The following is a 16,158-nucleotide window of genomic DNA, read 5'->3' on the forward strand; positions in this document are numbered from 1 at the left end:
TGTGCAAACTCCTCCACAAACACCTCCTCAACCTATGGTTCACAAGCATTTACCCCTTTTACTCCATGAAATATCAATGATCCAGAAGGGAGCTATAGAACAGGTTCATGTTCATCAAAGAGGACAAGGTTTTTACTCCCGATTCTTCTTGGTGTGCAAAAAGGAGAAGAAATGGAAAGCAATACTAAATTTGAGAAGCCTAAACAAATTCCTAAAGAAACAATCGTTTCGCATGGTCACCATTCAGGAAGTCCTGCATCTTCTCAATACGAACGACTACATGGTGTCCTTGGATCTCCAAGATGCCTATTTTCGTATTCCTATCCACAGACGACACAAACAATTCCTGAGGTTCGCTGTGGCCGGCAGACATTACCAGTTCTGGGTCCTGCCTTTCAGACCCAAGTCAGCCCCACGCATCTTCACAAAATGTCTCACTCCAGTGGCTGCATACCTCAAACAGCAACAACACCAAGTCTTTCCTTGACTCGACGACTGACTCGTCAAAGCACTCTCTCGCGACATTGTGAGATGTTCCAGAGCGTGTCTATGGCTTTTCAAACAATTGGGCCTCATCCTCAACCCAGACAAATCAATCCTACAGCCTTCTCAACGAATAACATTTCTGGGAGCTGTTCTTGATACGGTCCTGAAAAAAGCTTTCCCGTCAAAGGAGTGTCAACAAAAACTTCTCCAATTAGCAGAGCGCATAAGGAAAAGAAAATCTTTCAGTGCACCTATTCCAATCACTCCTTGGAATTATGTCATCCTGCATTTTTATCTGGTTTCCTACTGTCGCCTCCGTATGCGTCCTCTCCGGGAGTCTCTCTTCACTCAGTGGATTAATGTAGGCGGATCCTTCAACATCATACAGGTCTCTCCTCAGATGGTCATTGCTCTACACTGGGGGACTCTTCCACAAAATCTCTCCCGAGGCCTACCTTTTCTAACTCAAGCCTCTCCCAAAGTGATAACCACAGACTCCTCTCTAGAAGGTTGGGCAGCCTTCCTTAAAGAGCTCCAGATCAGCGAAAGTGGTTAACTTCAGAACGCAAACGGCACATAAACCTCCTGGAGCTGAAAGCAGTTTATCTAGCCCCCCGGGCCTTCCTCCCCGGGATCAAAGATTCCCTAGTGCTCGTCAGAAAAGACAATACTACGACGATGCACTACCTGAACAAACCGGGAGGAACTCGTTTACTATCACTCTCTCAAAAATCTCAAAAAATCGGGAACTGGTCGCTTCAGCATAAAATTTCTCTGAGGGCGGAGTATGGTCCAGGAAAAAACAAGCTGGCATCCCCAATGGAGATCTCTGGGGAATGCGTTTTCAATAGCATGGTTCGATGTATGTGCCTACGCCTTTCCACCGATTCCACTGATTCCCAGGATCCTCAGGAAGATGAATGCAGAGTCCTGCACACTAATCCTAATAGCTCCAGCATGGCCTCGCCAACATTGGTTCTCTCCTCACAATGGATCAGAAACTGGTCCAACACCCAGATCCAGCATCTGTCAAATTTTCGGCCTGGCTCCTGAGTTCCAAGAATTTCATGGCCTAAACATTCCTCCAGGCTGCAGAGCAGTTCTACCTCTGGCTCGAGTTGATGGTACAAACAGGACTTAAGTGCATCCCCTCACTTCCTCTCCTGAAGAAATATTACCATACCTTCTCCACCAAGCAATTTCAGGTCTCGCTCACGCCTCCATTAATGTTCATCTGGCAGCGATATCCAGTTTCATGAGATCTTCTACAGGTCTTTCTCTTTGGTCACATAGACTGATAAAACAATTTCTCAAAGGCCAATTTAGGACTTTTCCTCCTGTAAAGTCCCCACCTCCAACACAGCAACTCAACACAGTCCTTGCTCAACTTATGAGACATCCTTTTGAGCCGATACACAGAGCGGACCTCGAGTTCCTCTCCTGGAAGACTGTACTTCTTCTAGCCCTTGCATCTGCAAGACGAGTAAGTGAGCTTCACACATTCACAATACAGGAACCATTTCTCCAATTCAAGAACGATAGGGTAATTCTTCTTACTAATCCAAAGGTTGTACCCAAAGTCCAATCGGACCTTCAACGTAATGAACCAATCGTTTTAAAGACCTTCTTTCCAAATTCTCGAACAGCAGCCGAGAGAGCTCTACATTCATTAGATCTGAAACACTGCCTTAAATTCTACCTTGACAGGACAAAAGCATTCCGCAAATCCAACCAACTCTTTATGGCTTACAGTTTACCTAGAAAACGTTTTCCACTTACTAAACAAAGTATTTCTAGAGAGATCTCTGGTGCTATTGTCTTCTGTCACCAGCAAGCTGGCCAACCTTTACAATCGAGAATTCGTGCCCTTTCCACTAGGGCAGTTTCTATTTCTATTGCACTATTTGCAGGTGTGCCTATCACAGACATTTGCAGAGCGGCAACATGGAAAACGTTGCATACATTTACCAAGCATTACTGCCTGGATACGGAACTAATGAAGGATGCTGCAGTGTGACAGGCGGTGTTACGTCATCTATTTCGATAGAGGTGAGCCTTCCTTCCTTCCCACCAACCTCTTTTCTTTTTAGACGCACATTTCTGTTATTTCTATGATCTTTGCCATACTTGCAATTTGTTGCTTTCCATTTTCACATTGATATGTCTATTATCTGGTGAATTTCTGCATTCTGTACGAAACAAAATGTGCTGATCATTGCTTTCTATTCGGATTCAGGCAAGTGAATCTATGAAAGATACCCTAATACTGGATAAGAAATGCGTTGCTTACCTGTAACTGCAGTTATCCAGTATTGGTATCTTACATAGATTCACATGCAACCCACCCGCCTCCCCTGGAAGGGCTTTCCTAGTACTCTGTGGCACCTCTATACAGCACTGTGCTTACAAAAATCTGACGGACTAGAGCTCCTTTCAGGAAGGTTCCAGAGGGTGGTGATAGCTGAATGGCTGTTCTCCAAGGGTTTGGTCCTTATTACAAAAGGACCTGGATATGTTACTAATGTGAGGCCTCAGTCCTAATACTCTGTCTAATGGGACATTACTTTACTTATGTACTGGGGATTCCCATCCCGACGACGGGGAATGATTCAGGCATGTGAATCTATGAAAGATACCAAAACTGGATAACTGCAGTTTCAGGTAAGTAACGCATTTCTTTCCCAGAGCCTATCACATTCAAATTCAGACAGTCAATCCACAACCAGGCAGAGAGACACAGAAATGTTAGAAAATAAAAAAACAGCCACTTAAGAGTGGTTTCAAAATACACAATGCAAAAACCACCTTAACAAAAAAAATTGTTAAATTGTGAGTTCAGGCACACTAAACTTATCCTCTCCATCTTACGCCTATGGGAAGATAGACTGGAAACATATTACACAGCCTTCCCCATGCTGTCCTATGGGTAAGATGGCCTTGCAACAGTGAAAAATGAAATGGAGATTATTTCACTGTCAGGACATCGTACACACCTTAGTACATGTCCTACCTTTCACATACACTGCACCCTGCCCAGTGGTGCACCTACCATAGGGTTGTCTGATGTGCATAAAAAGGGAAGGGTAAGGCCTGGCAAGTGGGTGCACATGCCAGGACAACATGGCAGTTTAACAAACTGCGCGCTGGCACTGCAGTGGCATGCCAGAGTTCTCTCTTTAGGGCTACTTGTAGTGCTGCAGGCCCACTAATAGCATTTGCATTACCAGCCCTGGCACAAATAGTGCATTTTACTAGGGACTTTACTAGTAAGGCAAACATACCAATCACGGACAACCAATTACCATTACACTTTACACAGGGAGCATATGCACTTTGACACTGATTAGCAGTGGCAAAGTGCCCAAAGCATCTACGCCAGTAAAACAAAATCCATCACAGCATCAAAAATGGAGGAGGTAGAGGCAAAAAGTCAGGAAGAATCACGCCAAGAAATGACAGGTCTAACACGTGTCCTCTCCAGCCAAAAAGTGGGGGGAACTACCTACCCTCATGGGAGTTCTCATCACTAAGACGGAAAAATCTGGACAGACCATCAACATTGGCGTGTTCTGTTCCAGGTCAGTGTTCCACTGTGAAGTCCATTCCCTGGTGGGAGATGGGCCACCTCAACAGTTTTGGGTTTTCATCCCCCATCTGCATCAACCATCTGAAGGGCCTGTGGTCTGTCTGAACCAGGAAGTGAGTCCCAAACAAGTAAGGCCTCACTTTACTCCAGTATTGGAGCTTTCATAGATTCACATGCCTGATTCATTTCCCGTTGTCGAGACGAGTCTCTGGTACATAAAAAAGCAATGCTTAGTAGTATAGCAAACTGAAAAGAGGCCTAGGCCCATTTCCCTTTTGCAACCCATAACCTTCATTATGTAAAAGATACCAAACTTCTCCCTGAACCAATCAGTGCTCTTCACCTTCTAGAACCCTCCTGAGAGAACCTCTTGCCCCTCAGATTTTCTACCGCAGGTTGTGCTAGGGAGTCTCCTTTGAGCTCTGCTCAAACTCTTCAGTTTCTACTCAATCTGGATTGGATTTGAGTTTCTTCTTCAAATTTAATAATTTGGATTACTACTTACTATTTCTCCATCTCTTACAATGGCTGTCCAGGAGAAAAGAGGTTTATTTAGAGCCTGTGCAACCTGTTCGAAGAAAAGGCTCTATACAGACGACCCTCATAAGGATTGCATCTACTGCCTTTATCCAGACCGTCAGGTAAGGGATTGTAAGGTATGTCGTACCTTTTCAAATAAAACTTTAAGGGATTGCGAAGGAAGGCTTTTACTATGGCTTCAAAGGCTAAAAGCCAGGAAAGAAGTCATGTCTAGTGACAGTGACGAGGAGTCTTCAACTTCTAGGAGATCTCAAAAAAGTATATCTCCTCTGGCTCATACCTCAGGGGAAAGACCTGAGAATGCCCTTAAAAAGACCACCCTAGGGTCTTCAGGGCGCAGTCCCTCTAAATCTCCTCCAAGCAAGTACACCTGCCGGGGCAGCTGGGTGCAAAGTACTCTTTTGGCGTCTGGTGCCCTGTTTATTTCAATTGGGATTCTCCGGTTGCAACAAAGACTGCAGGCTCCGGATTGAAGATCTTCTGGAAGTGACCACCGGTTTGAAAGGTAAGTTGGAATCCTGGGACACCCTCGGATGGGCCACCCAAGGCCGTGGGACGTCGGGTGCAGGGGTTTCTTTAGGTGTCGGGTTTTCTTACCAGCTCGGGTTGCGGTCGGGGATGCTCCAGAAAGAGATTTGAGGTGCGAGGCAGGTCCGGGATCACCAGATCTCAGGTCAGGATCGCCGGGGAGACCTCCTCGTGGTGTTGGGTCACTCTAACTCGGGTCGTGGGCGTTGGGTGCAGAGTAGTGCACACTTGTGGTTTTGGCTGGGGCCTGAGTCTGTTGGTGAGCAAATCCGGTGCTTATGGGAGACAAAGTCTTGGTTTTGTAAGGCAGAGCAGGTCCCTCAGGTTCTTGAGGGCTGCTGGCTGCAGAAGACAATGGGATTTTGCTGGAGCAGGTTCAAGGTGCGGACAGGCGGGTAGGGCTGGGTCCAAGTTAGTGGGCATCCTCTTATTTCAGCACAGCTTTTTCGGTCCTTCTTCTGGTCGGTTCTTGTCTGAGAAGGCAAGGTTCGGGGTTGCCCCTAAATACTAGATTTAGGAGCGTTACAGGTAAGTGAAGGTCGGGACCATTGGATCCCTTCCTTGGGGGGGGGGGGGGGGGGGGGGGGGGGGGGGGATGTAGTAAAATTCCCTCTTTTTGCATGGTTGCCCCACTTTATGTTAAACTGCTGATATACTTGATTGTGTGCCCTGGTCTCCTGCCCAACTGGTATCCAGGGCCAATCTTCTTCCCCTAAAACTGCATTAAGAGAAAACCCAATTGACACTCGTTGGCCACAGATCAGCCCCTTTTAAATGGTGCAACAGGTACCATGGGCACTGTGGCCAGGGAAGGCTTCTAAGGCCTGCAGCACTCAGTGTGCCACCCTTAGAGGCCCTATACCTTTACACACACATTACCTTTGCAGGTTGCTTGTTTTTGTGCAGAACAAAATGAAGTCGACATGGCACACATCCCTGTGTGCCATACCTACAACCCACTGCCCTTGCATAGATCAGCCACTCCTCTAGCTGGGTGCACTGTTCCAGTGGTGAGGGTACAGATACATGACCTCTCTACTTCTACTGTGTCTAAGCCAATTCTTAGGCATTGTAAGTGCAGTAATACCATTAAGAGTATATGGTGCTGGGAGTTTGTCATTACGAAATCCACAGTACCATAATAGCTTTACTGGTCTTTTGCTGCTTCCAGCAACTGGCCCCCACAAGTTCTGACCCACACTTTAAGTGGGAGAATTGGCAGGAAAACCAAGTGAGAAAGGTAGATGTGCCCACCTTTGCCAATCCCACCCCTCAGGTGGGGGAGGCGAGGTGAATCACAACTCTCAGTTCCTGCCACCTTGCAGATGGCGTTACCCAGCCAACCAGAGTGAGATATATGCCCCTCTCCCACTGGAGGCTGGTATACTTGGCGGTGTACCTGTCGCAGCAGTAAGGGAGAATCCTCCAACCGCACCCGTCAACTCTGCGCCTCCATGCATGGAGATTGAGCGGCTGCAGTTGATGATTTTTGACCTTTCATATGAGGTAGTACCTTTCCTCACTTGGCTTTCCTGCCGATTCTCCCACCCAAAGTGGGGGTCAGAGCCGGCGGGGGCCAGTTGCTAGCAGCAGCAAGTGGCTGGTGTAGCTCACAAAGGGGGCACACCTTTGAAGCTTCCCCTTTGTGGACACTGCCCCTCCTGGAGGAGGCTTGGCACCTTGTCCCAGGATGTGCATTGTTTCAGACCCCCGAGAGCAGCAGGCTATTGACCTAGGGGTCCAGAAACATGTTTGGTGGTGGCAGCTGGCGAGCAGCCACTCAGCCAGGGCACTAGTGTTAGATTGTTGTTCAGGGTCATCTCTAAGATGCCCTCTGACTGCATTTTTCCTTTAATGTGCTGAGACGTTTGATACCAAACTTCCCAGTTTTCAGTGAAGCCATTATGGTGCTGTGGGGTTCATAATGACAAACTTCTCGCACCATGTACTCTTAATGACATTACTGCACTTACAATGTCTAAGAATTGGCTTGGAAACTGTAGGGGTACAGAGCTCATGCAACTGTACCCTCATCAGTGGTATAGTGCACCCAGCTAGAGGGGTGTCTTACCTATTCCATTGGCAGTAGGTTGCAGGCATGGCACACACGTATGTGTGTCATGTAGACTCTCCACTTCTCTCTGCACTAAAACACGCAGCCGGCAAGGGTAGTGTGTGTGTGTTAATGTACAGGACCTCTAAGGGTGGCACAATATGTGCTGCAGCCCTTAGAGGCCTTCCCTGGTAACCGTGCCCTTGGTCCCCAATGTACCTTTTATAAGGGGCTTGCATGTGGCAAGAGATGTACCAATTGTGAGCACCAAGGTATAGTTTTGGATAAGAACACAGGCCTTGGGAAGCTAATTGGCAGGGACCCAGCGCACATCAAGTCAAAGTGCTTCAGAAATCTGGCAAAAAGTAATGGGGTTACTGCAACAGAAACCCAGCTTCCTACATGAATTTGTTTGCACACATCTGCCTTTGTTGGTGGCTCCCGGAAAAGTTTTTTTTTTTTGTGGGTGAAGTTTATGGACAATATTTTAGAACTCCTGAAACAGAAACCGTAAATCATGGATTAAGTTGGGTCTTCTCTTAAATATGAAGATTCAATTGAAGGTTATATAGCTGTACTTGGATGTGTAATATTTGTGTGAGTAAGGGGATACTAGTTTGATTGATTTTTCATTTATTTATATTTCCCGTTAGGTGGTTATCATAGAAGAGTTGGTGGTAGGTTATGAAACTTCATTAAAAAGCTGCAGGTTGTTTAACCCGAATGGTAAGTTTGCATGTGTCCTAATTGCATATTTTAAAAATTAATTAAAGAATATACATATTGATCTATCATTGCTTTGTGGAGTACTTGGTTGCTAAGAACTGTTTCCAGACAATCACATGTATTGGAGAAGTGTGGCTCAATGGTTAGAGCGGCAGACCATGATGCAGAGGTCTAGCCCGGGACCAGGGTTCAATTCCCCGCCTCTGCGGGTCTTGGTCTCAAAATTCCACTGACCGGATAATTCTCGCTTGGTGCCTATTCCAATCATGGAGTCCCACTCTGCAACTCTGGGCAATAGCTTGCTTAATCTCCACAACGGCCCCCACAACGCTAAAGGATGCCTGGCCTCCACCTTGGGGGTGCCCAGGAGTGGATGCCTCACAGGGAAAGCCAGGATGGGTTCCACAGCGGTATTCGTACAAGCGCCTTGAGACCCTTGCGAGTGAGTAGTGCGCTATACAAGTATCAATTTACATTGTAGTATTTCCTTTAACTGACTAACATTTTCATCTAGTTGGCGAAAATTTTGTGCATTTAAGTTTCCCAGGTCAATTCTTCATGTACTACTCCAGTCCAGGTTTTTAAAATTTGAATTCTGAGACATGTAGCCTGTTTTTGTAACGGAATAAAAAAGACTGCAGATCTCAGGATTGAAAGAAAAACCTAAACTGAAGCAGCTCTTCACTCATGCACCTGGGTATTGTGTCGGCCTGTAAGTCTGCTTATAGTATAACAAATGGGGTACTTGTATGAATGCAAAACACCTTTTCCTTACATCTATGCTTATTAGTTATTTGTTAACTTGGAACTCGGTTGCAGAAATGATTGAAAGTAGCTTCTGGAGGAAAGATTCCATTTTCAAGGGTCTTGTTTTTTTTTTACATACTTTTAAATAGCAGTTTATACTTTTTAAATTTGTTGAGGCTTTGTACTGTAATATTTAGACACATTTTTTCTTCCTGGCCTTATTATGCTACTTTTTTTGCACAGGGAATTTCATTTGATATCTTTGACATTGATCTTGACGACAATATACATGGTCTAAAATTGGGAAGTTCTGTATGCCATTTAAGAAATGCTCTTTGCTCAGGATAAACAGCAAGCTGTTATAGCTTCTTGGATGTGATAACTCGAAAGTAGCTACGGAACATATAATAAAGTCTAATACTTGAAAACATAATGATTTTTTTAAATACTGCATAGCTTGGTAATTGTTGCAGAAAATACATGTTTTAAATGTTTGCTGAGAAGGATTTACTCAAGGTAGGTTTGTGGCTGTGGAAAACAAAGTATAATCCTTGAAGATTCAAATAAATCCTTGAAGATTCAAATTTCTTGACATTTAGTAGTCAGTTTGTTAGAGGTTTTAGTATGATTGCTTTTTGCAGTAGTTACATGTTGCTGCAGACGTATTACATCAATATTGATCCATTATTATTACACCATGTTAACCAGATACTGAAGCAGTTAAAGTAGCCGTACTTGTATAACAGAATAACTTTTGGAATGTTTCCCAATTAGTGTTATGTGGCATTTCTATATTGCAAAATCTGCCATTGTAGTAAATTTGGTACAGAGTGCATTGTTTGTAGGTGTAGATCGGATACAGACTATTAGTTATAGATTCCTTACATTAGATTAGGCGTCACTGGATCTGGAGAATCTTTCTCAGCAGTACCCATGCGTGTCGGTAGGTGGCGTCAGTCGGCTGCCCCCGTCCTCGGTGTCGTGGTATCTGGGATGACGTTGTGGTGCCTACGTAGGCTCCGCCCCTGCACGCTGACGTCTGTTTTCTTTTTCCACGCCAGCCTAGCACAGATGCGGAGAGAGCTTGCCTCTTAGTAATTTTTTTACTAAACTTTTTTCGACTTTTGTCTACGTCTTTTTTCGAGTCTTCTACTCCTGGTGCGCGAGGGATGTCCCATCGTTGGACTGGATTCAAGATTCGAGACTCCTGTCACAAGCTGATGTCCATGACGGATCTGCACCTCGTGTGACTCTGGTGCCTGGAGCGTGACCACGACCCGAAGTCGTGCTCAGACTGTCAGGCCATGAACCCAAAGTCTACGCGGGAGCGGTCCCGAAAGCTTTTGGAGGCATGGTAGTTGGCTCTGGTCGCTCCCCGTGTCACTCGAGGGCAGGTCTTGTGACCAGTCGCGGAGCCATCACACCTCATCTAAGTCATCACACTCCTCTGGTAAATGTAAGTACAAGAAGAAGGTGAGAAGCACCGTCACTCTTCGCCTTCCTCCCGTCAGTCGGCTGGCGCAACGCGGGACCTGGAGCGTCTTTGCTCTAAGGCTCCATCTCTGGCACCTGAATCGGGGATCTGGGGTGTCCCCTGCCCAGCTTGATTTGTTCTACGAAGCCCTCCACTGTGTGTTTAGTCAACCCTACACAGCTGGTTCGCTTTCAGGCCCCGCGGAGGAGGTTGGGGCCATCAATGCCGGCGCCGAAGGGTCCCCAAAGATCCAGGGTTGGATCCGGATTGACGGTGGTCGACCTTACTCGACCTTCACCGACGCAGATCCCGGCCACGATGCACCTAGTGCTGGCCGTCCCCCCGGCCAAAGCCGTCCCCATCCCAAGATGGATCCGAAGCTAGATCGACGTAGACTAACGTCACAGCCGGAGGGTATTTTTGTTCCCTTGTTCATCTCAGGTGTTCCCTTTCGCCCTGAGGGTGGTGATGAGGACTGGGAGGGGTCGCTGGACCCTTTAACTGACCAGCTGGAGAACCGGACTGGCGAGAGTAATTGGGTGACGCCAGTTGTCTGGATACCGCCCCAGGTCTTGGCATGCTTTCTCCCCCTACCATGGCTACGGAGGAGGGAGCTTCCTATGCAGTGGTGCTGCATAGGGCAGCTGAGGCTCTAGGCCTGGAGCTCCCTACAGTGACAGTCAGAGCTAACCTCCTGACATAGGTGCTTCAGCACAGGGGCTCCTGTGGAACGGATGATTGCCCGCCGCCACCGCCCAGCTCTGAACGCTCCCATTTTCCTCACCCAAAACCCTTCCACCGAGAGCTTGGTGATCCAAACCTCCTCTTCCAAGGGAGCTGTGAAAGAGTGCCCTCTTTCTGCTTGGTAGCCCCCACTTTTTGCTGAACTGCTAATGTGCTTTGAATGAGTGTGCCCTGGGCTTCTGCTAATCAGGTACCCAGGGCCTCTGTTCTTTTCCCTCTAACTGGGTATTTAAGCTGAGACCTTAGCTCAACCCGCCAGAACCCTTGATACTCCTGAGGCGAAAAGCCGGGAGCCTGTTTGTAATTGTTTTTACTATTCTGTGTCACTAATTGAAATTGCTGATTTTAAGAGCACTTGTACCTCTGTTGAGGAGCTTTTACTGCCATCTCCACCGCTCTGTGGGCTCAGCGCCGCTTCAGCGCTGACAGCGGATTTCAGGAAAAGGTAACTCGGCGCCATTGCCGGCGTGCGATGTAACCACGCCCCCTTGGTGCCACGCCCCCTCTAACTGGGTATTTAAGCTGAGACCTTAGCTCAACCCGCCAGAACCCTTGATACTCCTGAGGCGAAAAGCCGGGAGCCTGTTTGTAATTGTTTTTACTATTCTGTGTCACTAATTGAAATTGCTGATTTTAAGAGCACTTGTACCTCTGTTGAGGAACTTTTACTGCCATCTCCACCGCTCTGTGGGCTCGGCGCCGCTTCAGCGCTGACAGCGGATTTCAGGAAAAGGTAACTCGGCGCCATTGCCGGCGTGCGATGTAACCCCGCCCCCTTGGTGGCCACGCCCCACCCCTCTCCTACTTAAAACATGTCATTTCCGTACGCGCAGCGGACGGGCGCAGCGGGCGCGCCGTTTGCGCGCCAAAGGCGCTTTTAAGGCAAGCCCGTCTGCGCCCGTCCGCGCCTGGACCGTGCCCAGGGCCAGGCACCCTGCCAGTTCCGCTGGCTCTATCCGCACGTGCTGGACCAATACCCAATTACTCCTCTTGAATCCTTCCCCCTGCTCGGCCACTACCCGCTGCAGTCCTGACCACTTGGAAAATGTCCCCTTCCACTGCCCTCAATGTAACTTCACACTTCCGCCCTATCTACCTCGTCGTCCTCCATGTCCTAAACTGCAGCACCCTTCGTCTCACCCCCGGACGCTGAAAGCAGGCCTGGTCAACTGCCGATCACTGCCCCGTCATGCCAACGATATCTGGATGTCAATCCCCTATGACGACTGGGACATTCTATTTCTCACCGAGTCATGGATCACCGACTCCTCCTCTCCGGATATCTACCTTGCCACCCCCCCGGGGTACGACATAAAGTGCATCAATCGGGCTGGGGGAAAATCTGGAGGCGGATTAGCCGTCATTCTCAAATCCCATCTTCATTTGACTACTACCAAACTAACAAACATCGGGATAATTGAAGCTATGTACTTCTCTGTCTCTGACTCCGCGGCAGCAATACTGGCTGGTACCTTAGTTTACAACCCCCCAACCGCCGCCTCCCTATTTCTTACTGCACTTACTCACCAGCTGGCTGATCTTTCCCTTAAACACCAACACTTTCTAGTCCTAGGTGACTTTAACCTCCACGTAGATAACTCTCTCTGCGTGAAAGCCAACAATCTGCTGGAAATCATGAAAAGTTTGAATCTTATACAATTAGTCACTGGCCCCACTCACGTTGCTGGTCACACTCTGGACCTTATCTTCGCCAACTTCTCGACTATCACAGTCCTCCCCCCCCTTCCCCTCACCTGGTCTGACCATTATCTTATCCCCTTTTTTCTTGTTTTGGGCTTGAAACCTGCCCCCATGGTCCCCAGGAAAGAGCTGGGACGAAAGTGGCACAAGGTCACATGTGCCACTTTGGACCCAGTATTCTACTTCCAGGCGGAACATCTCTCCACTGACATTGATGGAAATGTCTCTAGGCTTAATACCGCCCTACTCAAAGCTATTGATGCCATTGCCCCCCAGAAAATCATTCCCTCCGCTAGATCCCGCCCATCCGCCCTTTGGTTCTCCACCTCCCTCCGGGAGGAAAAAAGTAGATGCAAGGCACTCGAACGCAAGTGGAGACAAAATTATGACCCTGAAGCCAAACTTACCTATAAATCTGCCCTGAAAAAATTCCTCAAACTAAAAAAAAATAGTATGAGAGACCACTTCTCTCTTCAAATTGCAAATGCCAAAAACTCGTCAAAAATCCTTTTCACCATTGTCAAAGACTTCATTAACCCTCCCGCTAGGGCCACACAGAACTCTGCTAGTCAGGCCCTATGCGATGGACTCTCTGACTATTTCCTTGAAAAAATAAACAACCTTTGTATCTCCTTTCCTAATGGGCTATCCTCCCTGCCTCCTCACACTAGGTCCCCAGTATCATCGTCCCTTCTATCCTTCAATAAACTCACTATGGACACTGCTATTAGGCTACTCACCCACTGCAAATCTGGTGCCCCCTCCGACCCGGTCCCTGCTAAACTTATGGGCGAGCTAGCTCCCTCGCTAGCCAACTCCTTCCTCTCCATCTGGAATGTCTCCCTCCACCATGGCTCTTTCCCAACCACTTGGAAGGAGGCTCTGGTGATTCCCATCCTGAAAAAGTCAGATGCTGATCCTACTATTTTTGCCAACTACCGCCCCATTTCCCTTCTCCCTAAACCCGCAAAAGTCCTGGAAAAAGCCTTGCAGCTACAACTTACGGAGTATTTGGAGAACAACTCTTTGGTGCACGACTCACAATCCGGATTTCGAGCTGGATTTAGCACTGAGACGGCCCTGTTGGAGGTGTCGGAGACGGTCCGGGAGTGCGTGGACAGGGGCGAGGAGGCCATGCTGGTCCTCCTCGACCTGTCCGCTGCTTTTGATACGGTCTCCCACCCCATCCTCCTTGACCGACTCAAACAGATAGGCATTGGCGGCACTGCCATCAGCTGGATCGAGTCCTTCCTTTCAGGAAGAAGTCAGAGGGTCTTGCTGAGGCCGTTCAAATCTGAGGATAAACCCTTGTCATGTGGTGTGCCACAGGGCTCTGCCCTCAGCCTTCTATTTTTCAACGTCTATCTCGCCCCACTGGCCGACGTTGTGGAGTCCTGCGGAGTCAGAGTAGTCTCTTATGCTGATGACACTCAGCTGATGTTTTCCTTTAGAGACCACTCGGACTCCGCGTTCACCAACTTCCGCCAGTGTCTTGACAACATCAGTGTCTGGATGACTAACAACCACCTAAGACTTAATGCAGATAAGACAGAGGTGCTGTTTTTCAACCAGAAAAATCCCATCCCTTCCTCACGGTGGTGGCCCACGGCACTTGATCCCGCTCCCTCTCCCGTTCACTCTGCCCGCAACCTGGGATTTCAGTTTGACGACTCTCTCTCATGCAAAACTCAGGTTAATAAAGTTACATCTGCCTGTTTCCTGAAGCTGCGCATGATCAAAAAGATACTTCCCTATCTCCCCCTGGACTCCCGCCGAACGGTTACCCATGCTCTCATTACGTCTCACTTGGACTATGCCAACAGCCTCTATGCTGGTGCCCCTCAATATCTGATCGACCGGCTTCAGATTGTCCAGAGCGCGGCTGCCGGACTGATTGGAAACATCCCCTACCGTCAGTCTGTCACCGCCTATCGCAAAGAGCTCCACTGGCTTCCCGTTGCCAGCCGCATCCAGTTCAAGATCCTTACCCTTACTTACCGAGCTGTCAATGACCTCGGACCCAACTGTAGGAGAGTAGGGTCTGCAATCCTATGATCACCCAGATTTTTTGCTTTTGTTTCACTGGTTTACGACTTTCTCTGGCTGTGGGCCTGCTAATCAGACCCACAGCCTGGCTGTTCTCTTTCTAAATTACGATATGTACCCTAGGTGCATTTACCAATTGGTACTGGGCCACCTTATCAGACCCCGTAACGCAGGGCATAGGTGTACCCAGGGCCGCCAGGGGCTGAAGCATGTATTATGCCACCCCTGGCTGGCCTCCTAAATTTGACACAACTGGCTGCACGACAGCTGGGGCGAAGACGTGTAACCACCCTTCGCTTTAGGTATAGTAGCTCTATATCTAACCATACAATGGACACCCGAGTTCCTATCAGTCACTCCTATGGCAGGCCTTAACGATCCTGAAGGCAGAGTGCGTGGGCTCGTGTGAGCTAGGTTCAGGCCCGAGCCGAGCCCGGTTGCAGCTTGCGGAATCAAGACCCAATAGCTGTTCCATGATAACACGTACCATATCGGTAACTCTGGTGTCGCGTTATCAAGGCATGTCGAGTAAGGTGTCATACGAATCGGGGTGCTGCCCTCTCACCAATTCTGGCGATGAGGTTAGCATCCCACCCTTCTAGAGGGACACGACATGTACGTAACTGTGAACCCCGGTTAAAGTTAACTAAAGCCTCAGCTCCACAAAATGGATGCTGCCACCACAGACACGAGTCTGACCTCCTGCTGCTGGGAGTCCTTCCAGCGAGGAGAGCTTGGACAAAGGGTTTCCTGTCGAGGGCGGTGTTCGCACCGTCCCAGACAGGGTTTGTGTATTCTGGGTAGGTAGGGCTTTGGCGAGAAGGTGACTGCGGAGTGGCACCCCGGTGCTCACTACGCATCTGCCGGTTAGAACCAGTTCCAGGGGCGACAGCCCTGGCCTGGGGAAAGTCCGGCAGGGGAGAGGGGTGTAACTACCCCCCTTCCTGGTCCCACCCTTAGGGCAGGACCTAGTCATGTACCCACCCCTTTCTTTAGAATAAAGACCGGAGCGGGGACCCTTCCAAATTAGATCATCTTTGACTTAAGAACTACTTTCTACGAAAGGACATTCAAGACTCTTCTCAAGATTTCTCCCTTGTGGCTAAGGAGTAGTCACCCTGCATCAGCGGGCACCAACTAAAGAACTCTGCGGTTTGCTGTAAGTCCTTCCTCAAGGAATCCGACGGCCCAGCTCGACGAGAACCGGCTTCCCTGGCACCTCTGACCTCTACCCACGTCATCAGCTCAGCTGTGATCTGTGGGTGCGACGAGACCTCGAGGGACCGGCCATCATCAGAACCTGCACGCTCTTAAAACCAGCAGGACCATCGAGGTAACTCTCTGGTGAGTGCTCTGGGGTCCGAGAAGCCCCGACCCTGAGCCGCTCCAGCACCGAAGTGCAGTCTCCCAGCATCTCCACGATCTGCGTGGGGCCCTTCTGCTCGCTGCTCAGCACGTTGTCTGGTCACTAGCCGCTGGCTTGTGCCCTTCTGTGACGACATCCGAGAATCATCACTGCTGGTCTGG

General features: G+C 48.6%; 1 protein-coding gene across 1 annotated transcript in view; it reads left to right on the top strand.

The window, feature by feature from the left end:
* NAA15 (N-alpha-acetyltransferase 15, NatA auxiliary subunit) overlaps nucleotides 1-16,158 on the top strand; it is a 778,287-nt gene that overhangs the window by 412,543 nt on the left and 349,586 nt on the right. The window contains exon 10 of the mRNA XM_086962172.1: nucleotides 7,847-7,919. Coding sequence (XP_086818298.1) covers nucleotides 7,847-7,919 — 73 coding nt within the window. The remainder of the gene's footprint in view (nucleotides 1-7,846; nucleotides 7,920-16,158) is intronic.

Source organism: Lissotriton vulgaris, chromosome 3_1 (assembly GCF_964263255.1).
Source record: "Lissotriton vulgaris chromosome 3_1, aLisVul1.2, whole genome shotgun sequence".
In the NCBI taxonomy this organism is placed as follows: Eukaryota; Metazoa; Chordata; class Amphibia; order Caudata; family Salamandridae; genus Lissotriton; species Lissotriton vulgaris.